This window comes from Neovison vison, chromosome 1, assembly GCF_020171115.1.
Source record: "Neovison vison isolate M4711 chromosome 1, ASM_NN_V1, whole genome shotgun sequence".
NCBI lineage: Eukaryota > Metazoa > Chordata > Mammalia > Carnivora > Mustelidae > Neogale > Neogale vison.
Genome location: NC_058091.1, coordinates 70,876,604 through 70,894,831, shown reverse-complemented (window position 1 = coordinate 70,894,831; position 18,228 = coordinate 70,876,604). Strand labels below are relative to the sequence as shown.

The 18,228-nt window shown below is 38.6% G+C and overlaps 1 protein-coding gene across 3 annotated transcripts in view; it reads left to right on the top strand.

The window, feature by feature from the left end:
- L3MBTL3 (L3MBTL histone methyl-lysine binding protein 3) overlaps positions 1-18,228 on the top strand; it is a 111,781-nt gene that overhangs the window by 9,797 nt on the left and 83,756 nt on the right. For all 3 annotated transcript variants that reach the window (XM_044249080.1, XM_044249087.1, XM_044249070.1), the window contains exon 3: positions 13,440-13,556. In XM_044249080.1, coding sequence (XP_044105015.1) covers positions 13,455-13,556 — 102 coding nt within the window. In that variant the 5' untranslated portion in view covers positions 13,440-13,454. The remainder of the gene's footprint in view (positions 1-13,439; positions 13,557-18,228) is intronic.

Below are 18,228 nucleotides of genomic sequence, written 5' to 3'. Positions count from 1 at the left end.
ATAAGCCTGTTAATGTCAGTTTGTGATTTCGTTTTCTATGTACATTTTTTTTTCTTGAAAGGCATATTTCATTTTCTGTTCCTCCTTTAGAGGAAGTAAGTAGGTTAGGCCACAGAATCTCAAATAATTCATCCTTCTTACAGTAACAAGCGGGAAGGCAGGAAGTTGAGATTTTGTAAAGGTTGCTTTCTGTGACTACCCCTTTGTGTATAATCTCCATGGCAGAAAAGGTAGCAAATCAGATAAACCATAGCTGCGTTAATAGGATCATTGTCATTAGCATACGACCAGGAGATACGTTTTGAGAAAATATCAATTAAGAAGGAACTATCCCATAATCGATTTCATATATTTTTTTAAAGATCTTATTTATTTACTTGAGAGTGAGAGAGAGAGAGAGACAGTGTGTGCACACACACAAGTTGGGGTGGAGGGGCAGAAGGAGAGGTAGAGGGAGAAGCAGACTCCCCACTGAGCAGGGAGCCTGATGTGGGGCTTGATCCCAGGACCCCGGGGTTCATGACCTGAGCCGAAGGCAGAGGCTTAACCCACTGAGACACCCAAGTGTCCCTCAGTTTTATATTTAGAGAAAGTGGGGATTAGTTGCCACTCAGTCATCTACCAAATAAGGATAGATGTGGACAGAAGACCCAGATTCTCAAAGATTGTTCTTGACAGTCCTGAGATTTCATTTCTTCCATTGAAATGATCTAGAGTTTTGCCTACCTAAAATCTATGAACTTGGGCCCTGGGGGCAAAATTTTACATCTTTCCACAACAGGATCTCAATTCCAGTATGTGTGTGATTCAGAGTTCTTATCAGGCGGGCGAGTAGAATATCGAAGCTGGTATCTTTCATGCTTGATTTGAAAGGAAAATTTTTCTTTGTAGCAATATGTGTTTGTTGAGAGATGCTTCAAGTGTGAGTTTAGATTTGTCTCTTATCCTTATTGAATAAGCCTGCTTAAGAGGTTTGAGTTTAACTTCTTTTGATGTGTCCTCCACTGACACTTAAATAAGGAGGGTTTCTTGGAGCCAGTAATGTTATGCTTCTGCCAACAAGGCAAGTGAATACTTAGCAGCCTAGCTGTGAGTTAGAATGTCACTGAAGAATATGAGATAGATGGACAAATGAATTCGATCTTTTTTTAAAACTTAATTTTTTTTTCAATGTTCCAAAAGTCATTGTTTATGCACCACACAATACATGCCCTCCTTAATACCACCATCAGGCTTAGTTTGATCTTTTTTTCTGATTTCCCCTCTCCCTAATTCCCACCCACAACTAGTCTGTTTCATTTTCCCCTTCTTTTTTAATTCATTCACTTAATAAATTTTATTGATACCTACAGTAGGTATTCATAAGGGATAAGGAAATGAATAAGTCAAGGTCCCTTTCCTCCAAAGCCTGGTCAAAGTAGATAATCATGATACACTGTCAGAAGTATTGTGATGAGGTTATAGATTTGTTCTTCAAAGTCTCTCTTCTGGTGCATATCACATACACAGGCTCCAGTTCTTATAAAGAGGGGGACTTATTCTAGTTCCTTTGGGACAATCCCTAGCTCTGGTCTGTCTTTCTCCTACTGGCCTTTTGCAAGACCTGGAACCGCAGTTGGTATGTGAGGAAGCTTTTGTACCTCCTCAGCAAAAATACCCATAAGGTTGCCAGTGGTCTACTCTGGGGTGATCATTTAGAGATTATGTCCTTCTGACTTTTTTGGTTGCTATAACATTCTTTTCTTTATAAGAATGTGGCAAAACTAAAACTAACTCATTTTGAAATTTTCCATGTCCGTGAAATCCAGAGTCTTACCGTTGATCCTAACATCCCATTTTTCTTTACCTTCACCTCTGGACTCCTGAGATATCACTTAGGGCTTTGTGGTGCAGAGGTCTCGGCCTTTGCAGTTATCATTCCTGTGCTCTGGTATGCTACAGATACTGGGTAAAGTGGTGCCTGGAGGGAACGTGGACACTGGAGTGCGGTTTGTTTTGTTTTCTTCAAAATAGCTACAGCTCTGTGTACTGCATGTCTACCATGTGCCAAATACTCTTAGCACACATGATCAAAACACAGATTTTTACAACTCTGTAGATATTCCCCTTCCATTTTATTGACGAAGGAGCCTAACGCTCAGGAGAGGTTATGTACCCTGCCCAGGATTATGCAGTAGTTTGGAAAATAGGAGACTAGGACTCAAACCCAGGTGCTGTGGCCCCGGAGCCCGTGCTTATCACCCTCACACTAGACTGGCTTCTGTTAGCTAAAATGCAACAAGCCGGGCCATGTGGGATAGTCTGAGGGCCACTGTCTTGGGAGACAAAAGTTTTCTTGGCTGCATGACCTCCATTTTCTTGCCTGTAAAATGGAATTAGTCGTAAGAGTAGTCGTGAGGGTCAAACGGCTGCTGTTGGTGAGATCCTTTAAAATAAATGGCAACTCATGGAGGAGAGCTCTCTGCTCTGGTCTGTCTGTATCCCCTTCATGTATATTAGGATTTTTGCCTTTGGCCGGTCACCCTTTTGTAGCTGTGTATTTGTGAGCATGTGTGTTTGCCCCTTATAGGCTGTGTACTTCAGAGAGCTGAGGTCACAAGGGTGCAGGCCAGCAGAGAGTAAGTCAGAAAATGGTAGATAGGCCTGAGGAGTCAGAGGCTGTATCTTTCTCAGGATCACTTTCTCTAGCCGGACTTCAAGGACTACATGTCCGGAGGGCGTTCTCCGGTCTAAGACACTAAGAGTCTCACCCCTCGGATGCAGGTTGGGAACTAGATCCAAAGGTAGCATTTGTAGCTGGATCTAACCTGAAGAGGAGTCCGTTTTATTCCTGTAAAATGCTCCCTACTTTCATGTTATTTCCTGAATTTATTTTCCATAGCTCAGCATTTTCCCAAAGGCCGGGGGCAGGGGATAGAGGACTCCATGGAATTCGATGCCCTGTGATAATAGAGTCACAAGGCGAGGGGACCGTGGGAAGCTTTGGCTTGGCCAGTACTTACCAGATGCCACAGTGCTGCTGACGTGCGCTGTACGTGTCCTGAAGACCCCCGGGGTATTCACATCTCTCTCAACAAAACAACTGCATCACAGGCCCTGAATAAATGGTCTCCTAAAGGCTGTGTTTTGAGGAATAGGCTGGGAGATGTTGCCCTGGCCTTTCATCTAGTTTTGTTGCTAAGCCTCTGCCTGGCCTGCAGTGTGTGGTCAGACCAGCATGGAGGCAGAGAGAGCCTGGCCTTCAGGCCCAGCTCCCTCCCGTTATGGCAAAGCCTTCTCTGTCACTGGAAGTATTGGCTTTTGAAGAAGGGTGATAGTCGAGGGAAACAAAAGCAAAAATAAACTGCTGGGACTCCACGAAATAAAAAGCTTTTACACAGAAACGGAAACCATTAATGAAACAGAAAGGCATCCTACTGAATGGAAGGAGGTGTTTGCAAGTGATATATCCAATAAGGGGTTAATATCCAAAGTATATAAATAACTTACACAATGCAATACACACACACACACCCCAATCCAATGAAAAGATGGGCAGAGGACTTCAATAGATATTTTTCCAAAGCAGACCTGCACATGGCCAATGGACAAATGAAAGATGCTTGACATCACCCACCATACTGGAAATGTGAATCAAAACCACAATGAGATAAGAGCTCATACCAGTCAGAATGGCTACTGTGAAAAAGACAAGAAATCCCGAGTGTTGGGTGAGCATGTGGAGTAAAGGGAACCCTCACCCGCTGTTGGTGGGAATGTGATTGGTGCCTCCGTCATGGAAAACAGTATGGGAGTTCCTCAAAACATTAAAAAATAGAAATACTGATACTGTATGATCCTGTAATTCTACTACCAGTTAATTATCCAAAGAAAATGAAAAATACTAATTTGAAAAGATATATGCATCCCTGTGTATTGTGGCATTACTTATAATAGCCAAGCTATGGAAATAATCCAAGTGTCTAGCCATAGATGAATGGATAAAGAAGATGTGATACACACAGACACACACACACCACAGGAGTATTACTCAGGCTTAAGAAAGGATGAGATCTTGCCTTCAGCCGCAAGTGGATGGACCTGGAGGGAATTATGCTACGTGAAACAATCAGACAGAGAAAGACAGAAACCACATGATTTTGCTTATATGTGGAATCTGAAAAAAAAAAAAAAAACCAAATGGACAAATAAAAAGACAGATTTTCAGGTATAAGGAACAAACTGCTAGTTGCCAAAGGGGAGGGCAGAGGGGGGATGGGCAGAATAGGTGAAGAGCATGAAGAGGTATAAAAAGAGCTAGTAGTCTTTTCTGGAGCTATGTAAACATGAGATATTATGAACAATAAAATATCTGCTTTTATGGAGTGATCTTGAGTCTTGTGATACTTAGATTTTGAACAGGTGCCTTACCGTTAAGAGATACTACAGAAATACAATTAAATAAGAGAAAAGTCACTGTCTGATATTTTTAAGGTCACTCGAGAGCTCGAATAATTGTTAAACCAGATAATTATAATAAAAAGCTAACATTTTATTGACTGCTTACTACGTGATAGGCACGAGGCTAAGGTATTAACCGATTTATCTCATGGAATCTTCACCATTGTCCACAGAAGATAGGGTCCCTTCTCCACCCTTTCTAGGTGGGGGAATTGAAACTTCCAGAGGTTAACCGGTCTGAGGTTACTGGGTGGGCAGTTGTCGGATTTTGCAAAGTGAAATGGAGAGGAGGAAGGGAAGGCAGTGGTTGAGGAAAGGGTGAGGGATGGAAGAGGGAACTGGTGCGCTCACGGCAGGTTTTGAGGATGAATTATTTTGTTTGATTCATGATGATGCTTTTAGGGTTTGCATTCCTGACTCTTTGCAAAAGACAGCTTGTCCTTTTTGCCCAAACTGATTAAAACCAGGTGCTGGTATCTCAGTTCTTTCATCTGAATGAGAGAATTTTAACCCGATTCTGCTTTTGGGGTGATGTTTATCCCCATTTTATAACCACTCCCAACTCACGGCCGTATCCTTCTGTACCGTATTTTTGAAGAACACACTGGTTAACTATAAAGCTATAAAATGTAACTCTAAGAGAAGCAACTGTAAGATTATTTGAACTCTTTAACTGCTCTTAGTGAACATTAACTAGCCATTCTTTGAAACCAGGGTTTGAGCAAGAATGGTCCAGCTACAGGGAGCTCCCTTTCTTAATAATCTTTCTTTCTCACTTTATCTGTAGATCCAAACTTTTGGTTTCTAGGTAGTGGCCACTCTTTCACTTGATTTTGAGCATCCTGGATTGGGTGACTTATCTCTCGAGGGCCTCTCGTCTTCGTCTCAGTGCTAGAAAGGTTCTTCACCTTGACTCTGCCATAGGAGCTTGGCACTGGGGGGGTCCATGCCCCTCTCTCGGAGCCGCCGCTTGTTTGATCCACCAGTGGCAGATGTGAATGAAGGGACTGTGTGAAGGGGGGATTATGAAGGACACACAGACTGCTTATCTCCAGTCAAAATAAGATAACGGCAGATTCTTGACATTTGTGAAGGATATATCCCAAGGCAATCGCCAGTTCAACTTGAGAAAAAAATCATTGTAATATACAATTCCTTCCTTCAGATTACTAAAGTATAACTGAAAAATGTAAATCATCTCTCTAGACCTTAACTACTTATCTTGCTTGATGAGCAATTTTTGTACTGTCTGGAGCACTTATTGAAACAAATTCACACATCTTTTCTACTTATTTCCTTTTGGAGCATTTGGTAGTTTTGTTCACACAATGTGTCTGAGTCATCATTGCATTTGACATTTCAGTCTTTAATTTATCTGAAACTTCTATTTTGTGGCTAGGCCTAGCGCTTTCATAAACATTTCCATATTCCCCTCATTCTGTCATAAACACTAGAATCAACTAGCAGTTAATGTTGTTTGTTTCATTTCTTAACAAGAAACAATGTTTTATCTCTTTCTTTACAGCGGCCATAGACTAAGACTCAGTACTCTGCCTAAGAGCATCTCTGGACCGTGACTGGTCCAAGTGACTTGCCCCTTGCCCCTCAGCTTCATGGTATGTCTCATTCAGAGTCATGTCTCTGAAAGATAACAAAGTCCTGAATGTCACAGGAACTTCAGATGCCTCTCAGGAGCAATAGAAGCCATAAATAATCCGTGAATGCCAGTGATCTACTATATATTTCTGATACCCGAGTTGGGGGAGAAGTGAACCTTACCTTCCTCTTCTCATCCATCTGTGGAGCTGATGCATTTGCATATATAGCTAAATACCTACTATTTAAATGACCCAAGAGTTTTGGGGAAGTTGACTTCCCTTAATGACTTCTCTGCTATTGCTTCCGTTGTTGGCAGCAATCACAAACTGAATATTTTCATGGGAAGACCTGCCATTCGTTACATGATCTATTCTGAATTGACATGAGAAGTGGTTTAGAAACATTTTTTACATTATATTTTTTTTCTCTTAAAAAAATGTGAACAGTCAGCAGGTATAAAGGAATGTCTAGAGAGCAGATTCCCTCCCGTGGCTGTCTTGCTGCAAACTGTTGCCTCCTCCTGAGGGCCGCCACTGTTGTTACCAGTTTCTGATGCATGCTTGCAGAGAGGATGTCTGCCTATATAATAAGCATATGTATATCCTTTGTTTTATAGAAGCAGTAGGACACAGTTTTTATACTTGGCATAAAATTAGAGTATTAGTCCTGTGTTGGAACTCTTCCTGTATCACAACGTAAAGAGCTCATTGTTTTTTATAATGGCATTAAATGCCATATGGATGTGCTGCCACGGTCCTTAATTGATGGACTTTTGGATTGTTTCCAATTTTTTGACCTTACGACTAGACCTGTAGTCAGTGAATAACACTTTACATTTTTCCTTCTTTCGTATGTGTAAGTATCTATAGAATAAATTTCTAGGAGTAGGACTGCTGAGTTGGAGGGTCTGTTCTTGGAAATTGATCTCCAGAGAGGTTGTTTTCATTTATAATGCCACCATCAATGCACGAGAGGGACTGCTTCCCCATATCCTCATAACATAGAATTTTCAAGTATAAGATATTAACTAATCTCCTCATGGCCTGCTCTTTCTTGAAAACTAGTGGTGTATGGTAGGTTGAGGCTTCCAGGGATTTATTCACGTGAGAGACTGAGCACATTCATCCATTTATTTACAGTGTCCCAAGGGAAAGATAAGTTGCAAAGCTTTGGTTTAGAGGCAAGGAATGGTGCAGGAGAGAGATACAGAAGGTAGTTCTGAGGACAGTGTTGCATGTCGTTTAATCTGTCCTCCAGCCCTTTTGTTGGAGGCTTAGGGCAACAAGATTGTCATAAAAATGAGTAAAATCTAAAGTAAACTGTTGCACCAAAGAGGGACTTGGGGAGTCTAATACGTTTGAATTGGTGTCAATAGTAATGGTCTCTGCCTTCAGTAAAGTCATCGGTTCCTAACAGTGGGCATTGGTAGAAGCACCTTGGACATCAGAATGCTTGATTTCAGCCATTTCTAGTCATGATAGGAAAGCTAGTAGGAATCAGAAGATCAAAAGCTGCAGTGGTGTATTTGCTGGATATGTGAACCCCACAGTGGTCTTTTTTGACATCCCCAGTGGCTGGGAGACTCTTAGGATTTAGAAGAGGTTTAGAGGAAAATGGTGGATCTTGGCTGATAGTGCAGAGGACCCATCATGGTGCACTTTGGAGATGCTTCTTTAGGAAATCTCAGCATCATTAACAAGAGATTAGGGATGAGATTTTCTGCAGAATGAGAAACGCTGTTTGTGACTTGCCTTGTGAGTAACTCTACTACCTACTTGCTTTTTATGGTCCATGGAATAAAGGTTACACATGGAGTTGTGGAATAGCACCAGGTGATAGTTAAAGAAAACATAAAACAAAGCATTTTAAGTTCTTAAACAAGCTGCTTCATTCTTAGGACCCCAACTGATTGAAATGAAAGGACTTTGTATGTATGCAAGTATGCACTTCCGGAGAAAGAAAACAAGGGAGGAAGACTTAGGGTGTCATGAAGAAGGAGCTTCTGTTAAAATAATACTGGTTGATGGCTGTTCTGTCTGATGACGAGATGATAGACAGTGTCCGAGCCATTCAGACTTCTTGTGATAGTGTGAGTAGCTACTTGGCTTCAAAATCAGATAAGGGGAAAGAACACATGGTAAATCTTTTATGCTATCATATTTTATATACAGTGTTCACAAACCTTAAAGTGAAACAATGAATAGAAATTTTTGTAAATTTTATGTGCTTATAGGTAGAGTGTGACACATTACCGATGTTTTGTGGAACAAAAGTAAATTCTAAATATTTCCAAAAATGTGTCATGAGCATTTACTTCAGGTTTTGTACAGTGCTAACTTTTAGATTTCTCCTGTTTTCTATTCCTTCTCCTAGTCACAGGATTTTGTCGTTGTGAATTTTATGCATTTATGATTTTTAAGTGGAAAAAGACTGAAATTCTATTTCTGTTGTATATGTGTCTTAATGACACTTTGTTATTAATAAGCATGTATTAGATATTTATTAAAAGGATACACATTGCACTGATATACATAAATCAAGAACTTCAGCCCTAGTAAATTTGTTTCTGGATTTGTCATGTCTAAAGGAGTAACTTAGGGAAAAGTAGGTTTAGCCAGATTCTTAGAGGCATAAGACTCTGAGACAAAGACAAGACAGTGGTTGAGAAAAAAAGGCCATGGTTGGAATTAGACCTGGTTTCAGATATTGACCATGCCACCAGATATGGTTTTGGGTAAATTCCTGAGCTCTGCCAGTCACTTTCTTCAGTGTAGACCGGAGGAATTTTAGAATCGATCTTTTTGTGAGCAAGAAATAAATGAAATAATATATGTAAATTGCTGCTTTGACTCCATTTCTGGAAGAGGTTGAGATTGAATTAATAAATTTTAAAGTACATATAGTATGTCTGACTGGTGTAATTGTAGTACCTGGTGATAACTGTAGTTAGAGAAAGAGCAGGAAAACAGTCCTTTTCTATGGATCACTCGGGTGTTACCCAGTTTATCCACCAGGGGGAAAAATTATTTTGTAATTCTACGGTCTATCAAGAAAAAGTTGCCACTCCTCTAACGCTTCACAGGGAAGTGGATTTTGTTGCTGATCCCTGTTTAGTGAGGTAGAAGTCACCGAGTGCTTAAGCACAGGTCTTAATTCACTTAACGTCTTCTCTGTTCCTTAGATTAATCTTCTTCAGGCCTTCACATCTTAGTTCCTGTTTTAAGGGTGCAGTCTAATGATAGTGAAATCTAGTACTTCTTCAAATTCAGACTGTATAAATTTTGAAATTATCAGAAGTAGATAATATGTAACACTTGAAATTGGCTCATTTAAAGGGGACAAAGGAAGAAAGAATATGGAGGGATCCAATAAACTTCAACAAAAGCCAACTATAATTCAAAGAAACAGTTTTTTTCTATTGACTAAAAATAAATGTGTATTATGTATCTAAAGAGATTGCATTTAAAATATATTTCTTTTATAGAATAGAATTTAAATAGAATATAAAATAGAATTTTTCAAGCACTTCTAAATGAAAGATGTAGTATAATAAACTGCTGTGGGCCCTTAAGATTTCTTGAGAATTACTAGCACGTTGCCTGTTTATTTCACCACTTCACCCTCTTGACTAATTTGTAGCAAATTCCTATCTTAATCATTCCATCTGTCAGTTTCAGTTGACAAGGATAAAGTCCCCTTTTGAAAGTATATGCCATCATCATCCCTCCTGAAAAATCAACATTTTTGTACATCATCAGATAGCTAGGTGGTATTCATGTTTTCCTTCCTGTCTAATTTTTGCCATCTTCTTTAAGAAATGGTTTAAATCAGAGTCCAAACGAGATCTGTGAATGATGATATTGTGATTTATTAATATGTTTCTTAAATCTCTTAATCTAAGTTTCAGATTTCCTCTTCCATGTATTTTTTTACTCCTGGCCTTGTGCATGTGTATGTGTCTGTGTGGCAGAAAGCCAAGTTTTTAATCCTATACAGCAGTGGCCCTCAAATCTCTCTGACACTCTTGAGAATGATTAAAAACTCCAAAGAGCTATTGTTTGTATGGGTTATATTTACTAATATTTCCTGTGTTCAGAATTAAAATACATAATTTAAACTATTTACTTAAAAATAAAAATAACAATAACAAACCCATTATGTTAATATATGTCTACACAGTTTTAATGAAACATAATCATAGTTTCCATCATGGAAAATGAGAGAAGTGGCACTGTGTTACATTTTGAAAGTCTCTTTAATGTCTGGCTTAATAAGAGATAGCTGGATTTTCCTATCGGCTCCTGCATTCAGTCTATCACAATATGTTGTTTTTGTTGAAGCGTATGAAGAAAATCTGCTTCACACAGATGTGGGGTTGGAAAGGGAAAGGAGTACTTTAAGTTTTTTCGTTTAACGGTGGACATTCTTCTGTGATACTACACCAAAAGTTAACAAGTGGTAGTTTCTTAAAGGTAAGTTGCAGTAGTGGGCAATTCGAAACCCCAACAATGAACTTTTCACACTGTGTTACATTAAAATCCATTGGTCTGTCTTACACTTGAAAGGATCCTTTCCATGCATAATTTTGTGACATCAATCACGGTTATTGGGAAAATACTGTTTCACTGAATTATGCAGTTCTCCCAAATGTTGACATATGTCAAATATAAAATATTTTAAAAATCCTGTTCATGAATATCACCACCCATCTCCTTATAAAAGTATTTAGCTCTTAGGAAGCTGTCAAGCCCATGGTGGAGGGTACATGTTTTCCAAAATCATGGTCTTCCCTTGAATGCTCAAATTGTATCTTCAGCAACAAATGTTGTCAGTGTTTCCCGTGAGGTTGACGGGCTCATTTCATTTATTTTTGACAAAATATTTGCCAGATATCCAAACCCAAATGAACATAGTTTGTTAAATAAATGGCCTTACATGGAAAAGCAGCTTGTTCAGCTTGCATCTCAAACAGTTCACAGGTGCTTTTCCTTGGTGCTTTGACACACCCAAGGGCTTGATGTGCGCTTCCCATTTTATCCCACAGAATGTTAAAAAGATGTGTTTTTAAATATCAAGATTTAATGAAAGTTGTCATTTTACTTCATCACGGATGATCTCTAGTGAAACCGGTGTTTGTTTCCTATAAGTACACAGTGGTAAAGGACGCAATGACTACTCCTACCACTTTGCACCCCAACGGTCTACCCACTGTTGCTTGTGTACAGATGCAGATATCATATGCTGACATTGTGAAGAAACCAAATAATGTGTTTGTATTTTTATGAAAGTACTTTTGACTTCTTGGGCCTTTAGAAAGTGTCTCAGCCTCCCAGGGTCTGTGGACCACACTTGGGAGGATTGTTGCCCCAGGAGTTTCTGACAGTCAGAAGTTTACTCCCTATGTATTTTCATGGTGTGATTTAACATGTCTCTTTGTCTCTGGTATTTCCTGTAAATAGACTTGATCAGATAAGGTTTGATTTTGTTTTTTTCTTGGCAAGATGTCTTGATAGATGGTGTTGGGTTTGTATTCTTAGTGGTCATCGCTGGCCATTGCCAAAGCCATTCATTTTTCAAGGATTGAAAATGGTAAATGTTTCAGTTCTGTTATTCCTTCTTTATTAGCAGAACTCTTTCTAAACTGAAACTTACTCTCACCAATGATTTGGTTACCCTGAGATACAGTTTGCATGGGTCTCATGCAATGTAGGCAGGATAAATCCTTGTTTCTTTTTCCAGATGATGAGTTGGTTTCCTTGTAGTCTCAAAAGGTGATCAAGGAGGTGTTCTTGGTTGGTTGATTGATTTTCTTTTCTTTTTTTTTTTTTAAATTAATTAATTAATTAATTTTGAGAGAGAGCATGAGAGGGGAGAAGGTCAGAGGGAGCAGACTCTCCATGGAGCAGGGAGCCTGATGTGAGACTAGATCCCAGGACTCTGGGATCATGACCTGAGCTGAAGACAGTGGCTTAACCAACTGAGCCACCCAGGCGCCCAGTTGGTTGATTTTCAATATCAGTATGAACTCATGGATTTAAACTCATTTAATGTGTTTCAGTTCATTGTAGGAATCTTATCCTTAGTTTGTCCAGCAGGAGCCTCTTCAAGTTGGCTTCTGAGTTCTTTTGATATGACCTCTGTTGTCTTTGATAGCTTCCTTGCTTTTTCTTGACCAGTTCCAGACTTGTCTTGCATATTTGCCACTGAGCAGAAATCAGCCCCTTCACTGGGAAGACCTGAGAGAAATGGTATTTAGACACCACAGTCTGAGCACTTGGCTGTTCCATACTCTTGGTTGGTGGTGGTTTCTAGATTTTGTCAGACAAAGCTAGAAAATATACATATTTTTAAAATATTAAAGTGCATTATGAATATATACTGATACTTCCATTCAAATTTAGGACTTAACCATCTTTCATTGCATATCAGTGACACCAACATAATTACTTACTTTTTTAAATCTCATACCACATACACAACAGTCTTGGAATAACAGTATCAATGTGACCACTAACAATAGGATTATGGAAAAATTTTATAATTTTTAAAAAATGCAAATTAAAAGCATTATCACAGTTAGCTAGCTGACTTGGTTATCTTTTTTTTTTTCCAATTTATTTATTTTCAGAAAAACAGTATTCATTATTTTTCCACCACACCCAGTGCTCCATGCAAGCCGTGCCCTCTATAATACTCACCACCTGGTACCCCAACCTCCCACCCCCCCACCACTTCAAACCCCTCAGATTGTTTTTCAGACTGACTTGGTTATCTTAACAAAACCCTATTATTAGTGTTTGCTGTGTATTTAAAGATTGCTTCCCTATTTTCCAGAACATCAAATTGGCAGACATCTCAACTGAATTAAATTAATCAATTTACTGAAAGAATCGGTTACACTGTGAATTCATTGAATTGATACAGCAAACTTAATTGACTGGTGTAGATGACAGTCTTAATGGATTGCAGTTTTCTTATTTTTTATCTAAATGGCTTCATTTTATTTATTAACATTTAATATCGATTCTATCCTTTATACCCACTCTCTTTTCTTGCTTTTCTTAAAGCAACAACAACAAAAAACCCGTTAGTGGGCAAGAAATTCTATTTATATGTATCATTTTTTATTTTAGGTGAATATGCTGTGAAACAGAATTCCTTTTTAAGAAGAGAAAAATTGACACTTTTTAATTTATAAATTTTAGTAATATTTTTTCTTCTATAATTTACCAGGGATTGCGCTAGGAAAAAAGTGATATTTTTGAAGCATTTTTTTCTAGCTCTATGGGTATGGGATTTGTGATCAAGAAAATTATGTTTGGAAACCAAGGCAATGACCACTAAAATAAAAATTGATTTGTATGTAGAATATTTATGACATGCCTTTTTCCCCCTTCCAGTTTCAAAAATAAATCATGACTGAATCTGCCTCTAGCGCAAGTGGTCAAGAGTTTGACGTATTCAGTGTTATGGACTGGAAAGATGGAGTAGGCACATTACCAGGAAGTGACTTAAAGGTAAGCTGGCTTTATTAGATACGGCTATCTGTGTGTGCATCTGTATGTATTTATTAAAATAAATTTGACTACACATGTGAAACAAGAATTAAAAGCATTAAGCAAACACTCTATGTTCCATGTGATGCTGAGATGTCTACAGTAAATCTTCAAGACAATTTGAAATGCTGACGACTTGGGAGAAGTCTTCTCAGTTGTGGTGGTGGATGGGAGTGTTTTGGCAATACGTGCTTATTGCTTATTTTGCAGAAGTTGGATTGTAGCTTCCAGAGGTTCATCCCAGGTTTGACTTCATCATGATGGACAATAAATATGGAAATGGTAGGCTTTGAGGACCTAGCTTCCTGTATTTTGTAGTCATGAACTTTGTAACTTTAAATGAATAACCACATTCCCTGTGCCCTAGTTTTCTCTTTTTAAAACTGGATAATGTTAAAATATTTAATAGACAGGGCTATTCTCCTCCCTTAAATTATTTATACTGTAAATATGGATTTTTATTTATATAATCACTTGTTCAAAAGCTTGTCCGTGCTGTACACCAAGTTGCTTTTTATATAGATGGGAACTGTTTTCAGAGAGTGACGCTTCAGCCTGTTCCTTTCCTGTGTGCTCACCTTGCCCTTTGCCTCAAGTCTCCCTAAACCCATAGCAGGACCACCTCTGCTGCCCTGCGAAACATAGTTATGCAAGCTCATCAGGGAGGCTAGTCACTCCCAGCTCTCATTTTTAATGTGTTTTTGCTCTAGTCCTATCTCTGGGACCTTGAACCTGTCTGTGGCCTTTTAGACTTTGTGTTTGTACGTGGTCACTCAGGTGTTTGAACTTCTGATCACCCTAACTGGCTGTCGCTTGGCTTTCCTCTGTAGTGCTCGGTGTTCTGGTCTATCTTGAATAGACTTTCCTGCCCCCTCAGAGTGGCTTCCTGGAATCCAGTACCTTTTAGTTTCTACTTGACAAGTATCTCAGCCAAGTCCACTCTAGTTCATCCTCAGTGGTGAGATTTGAATAGTCTGTCATTGGAAAAGTACTTAGATTTTAGTTGGGTTAGGTTGAATTAACTGCAGTGTGCCAACATATCTGAGTTTAGCTTAACAAAATTACTGCAGTGAGGTTCAGTGAAGTCTGGAAAGGAGATACGGTTTTAGTTTTAGTTCTGTATGGCCTTGAACAAGTCAGTTAGTCTCTTTGGGCTGGTTTCCTTTTTGGTGAAATAAGGAATTAAATGAATACTAAGGATTTTATCTGCTTTAACAGTCTCCAAATGTTCATCTGGATTAGATATGATGGGAATCGAGTGCTGAAATTTGTGAGAAGGAAAAACTGTTCCAGACGCTCATAATGTCAGCCTCATAGTAGCTACATGAGCTTTGTCAAGTTATTTAAATTTCCTAAGTTTCAGAATCTTTATCCAAAAAATGAGGAAATAGAATCTATGTCACAAGGTGGTTATAAGGATTGAAAAAAGTAACATGGAAAACATTTAACAAATTGTATCTTTTCTGGCTTTGTGATGTATTATGTAAGCTGCCTTTTTTTTTTATTGCTTTATTCTTATATTTTCCTTGTACATTTTTGTTGCATTATTTTGGTGTCAGTAGATGATGAAATTTATACCTTTTGTTCAGTTAGATTTTGAACTTTCTATCCCTGAGAAGTTTTCCTCCCTCAGAAATTTAAATTGCCTGAAGGTTTTCTGAGCAATGGATTTTAGGAATTAGCCTATTACTTTTATTAAGGTAATCAGGTAATTAAGCCACTTAGTGGGTATTATAATCTGGTTTATTTTATTTGACTTTTAGGCTCATCTAATTACCTGGGTAATTGCCATGTATCCAACTCACTATATATACTGTAGACAGTTTGAAACCCCACTTCTAAAAAAAAAATAATTAAAAAATTGTTTTTCCTACTTTATAACCATTTTTACTTGAAGAGATTCAAGGACAAGCCAGTTGATTATGTTACTTAGGGTTTCTTAATCACTTGTTCCTGATATTAATATCTGAGTCGCTTAAGAGACCTGATTGAGAAATTGATTTTTCACAAAAATAAGACATATTAAAAAGAACTTTGAATATAGCATGAGATTTGCTCTCTGACACCATGCCTTGTCTATCTTACATTACTGAAGCTTCTGTTTTTTTCACGGGTATAGCCATGTGGATTTCCTCCTAAACAAGGCTCTCCTAAGACAGCCTGCTCAGATTAATGTAGTCCATACAGTCAGCCAATACACAGAAGTCAGTTTCTTATGATGGGAAGAGGTTTTTATATGTTTCAGTTTATTGCCATTTCGAAAGAATGTTTCTCTGTAAAATGTTGCTGGCCAATCAAGTTGTGTCACTCTTCTGCTTAAAATCCTTTAGCAGTTTCCTGTCTTTCATGGCAAAGTTTATCTCAGAAGTTTTTGGTGATCTGGCCCCTTCTTTCTTCCAGCTGCTTCTCATTTCACTCTTCCGTGCCATCTTGTTACCCTTCCAGGCCAACTAGCTAGTTGATCAACAGGCTTCAAACCTTGGTCTGTATACTGTTTCCTGTTGCTGGGTCCCTTTGCCCCTCTTCGTCCTGAATTAACCAACCTTTATATAAAATAGTGCAAAAACTTTTCATTTGCGTGCAGGAGTGGAAAGAATAGAGAACCTACTCTCTAATGAGCACTTTATCTGCATCTTTTTATTTAATCCTTTTGAGGTATTTCCTGGCACTGTTGTCAGTTTACAGATGGGAAAACAGAGGCCCAGAATGGTTAAAGCATTTGCCCAAGGTCAAGATTTTGGCAGAACTGCATCTAAAGCTGGGCTTTTCTGATACTGAAATTGATGCTCTTAACAGTGCTATGCTACAGTCTAAAGGGAGGAGATGTTTTCATAACAAAAGAGATACAAGGAAAATATTAGAGCAATTTAGAGGTGGTATTATTTTAGCTAGAGGGATCGAGAAGGCTTTGGGAAGTAGTGGTCACGTGGGCTTCAGGTGTCTGAAAATAGGTTGGCATTTACGTGAAGACTGCTATGTGCAGGGATGGCAGGCGAGAAAGAGAAGGAGATTCAGAGGAAGGACCAGCCTAAGAAAGTATTAGTGTTACAGGAGAAAGGCCAAGTGTCTACAGACCCTCTTGGAAATACTGTAGTCATCCATAAGACATTTTTGCTTAAACAAGCTTTAGAAACTGTGCCATTGCCCAATTTTTCTGTAAAATGGCAGATTAGTATTTGTAGATGAATTTCTCAAGGCCAGCTGTAAGAACAGGCAGGGCAGTAAGTAGTAGGGGGGAGGTGCATGGTAGGGCTCCTTGTCCCTAAGCAGTTTCTCTCTCTGAACTTCTAATTGGTGTCTGAAATTTATCCACAGAGAATTATTCCTCTGGGTCATGAGGATTTAGCCATTTGGAATCCTTTAGTAGAATGCAGATATACTCCTGAGAGCGATAGCATCTTATCTAGTAAGAATAGTTGCCACTTAACTGAGAGCAAGACCCTGCAGCAGCCATGCAGAAACCCAACTGGAAAATTCACTGCACTCATCGTGCGCAGTTTTGCCTTGTTGTGCTTAATGTTCAAAAACATGTAGTTACCAGAATCTTTGCTCTTAAAGCAGATTGGTAAGTAGAATTCACATGTCAGCATGGAAAGTAATAAAACAAAAATAGTAACTTCAGCATCTTTTAATGATCTGCTATTAAAGACGGGCAAAAATCAGCAAAGGATCCTTTGCCTCTACAAGCAAAAAGAAAGAAGAGAATTGAATCAGTTAAAGGTAGTTCGAGCCAAGTCAAACAAACAAACCTTTGTAACCCCTTATATATTTCAGGCATAATTGTTTTCTGACTGACCTAGATGTATCCACCAACAGAACAAATTACAATGTCAGCTGATGTGTTTGATGTGCTTAATAAATTTCTTTTGTAAAGTTTATAATTTTGATGTTCTTGATTATGGAATGGAGCCACATGATAAATTTTAATGCTGCTTTTTAGATGTCTGGATGAAAAGAACTAATAACTTTGAAAAAAGAAGTAAGAGGGATTAGTTCAAGTTTCCATGGCTCTAAAACCATTCATAAAAGCATTACCCACTTCAGAACCTGGTGTTTTATTGGGGTAAAAAAATGTTGGGGAATGTGTCAGTCTTTCTGGAATTCCATCTGTGGAACTCCAGCAATGTTGGGAGCACCTACCAGCATATGTTATCCAGCATTTTCTACAATAGTAACATTGTGAAAGACAGTAAATCCAAACTGAGAAGCCAGGAAAAAAAAAAATTAACCCCTCTTTTTTTTTGCATATGATAGAGTACTTTGAAAACGCTTAGAGGTTAATTTTTGACATAAAGTAAATTTGGTTAGGATAGATGCGCTTTACTTTTTCAGGGTTATAGAATACCTTTGAGGATATGATGAAACTTATGAACCTGATTCCCAGAACTATGACATAATTTTGCATGTATTTTCATGCAAAAGCCCAGCTATGGATCCCTGGCTTCCAGGAGTTCATTGTGTCCCTCAGTGTCGTGGCATCTTTCCTCTATACTTCGGCTATAGGTCATTTACTGGCAATAAGTATTAGAAGGAAAAGATAACTGGGATTAATTGTTGTATTGTGGGACTATTACTTTTTAACTTCGAGAGTAGTTGAGCCTAAAGTTCAACTCCGGGTGTCATAACTCTGCAC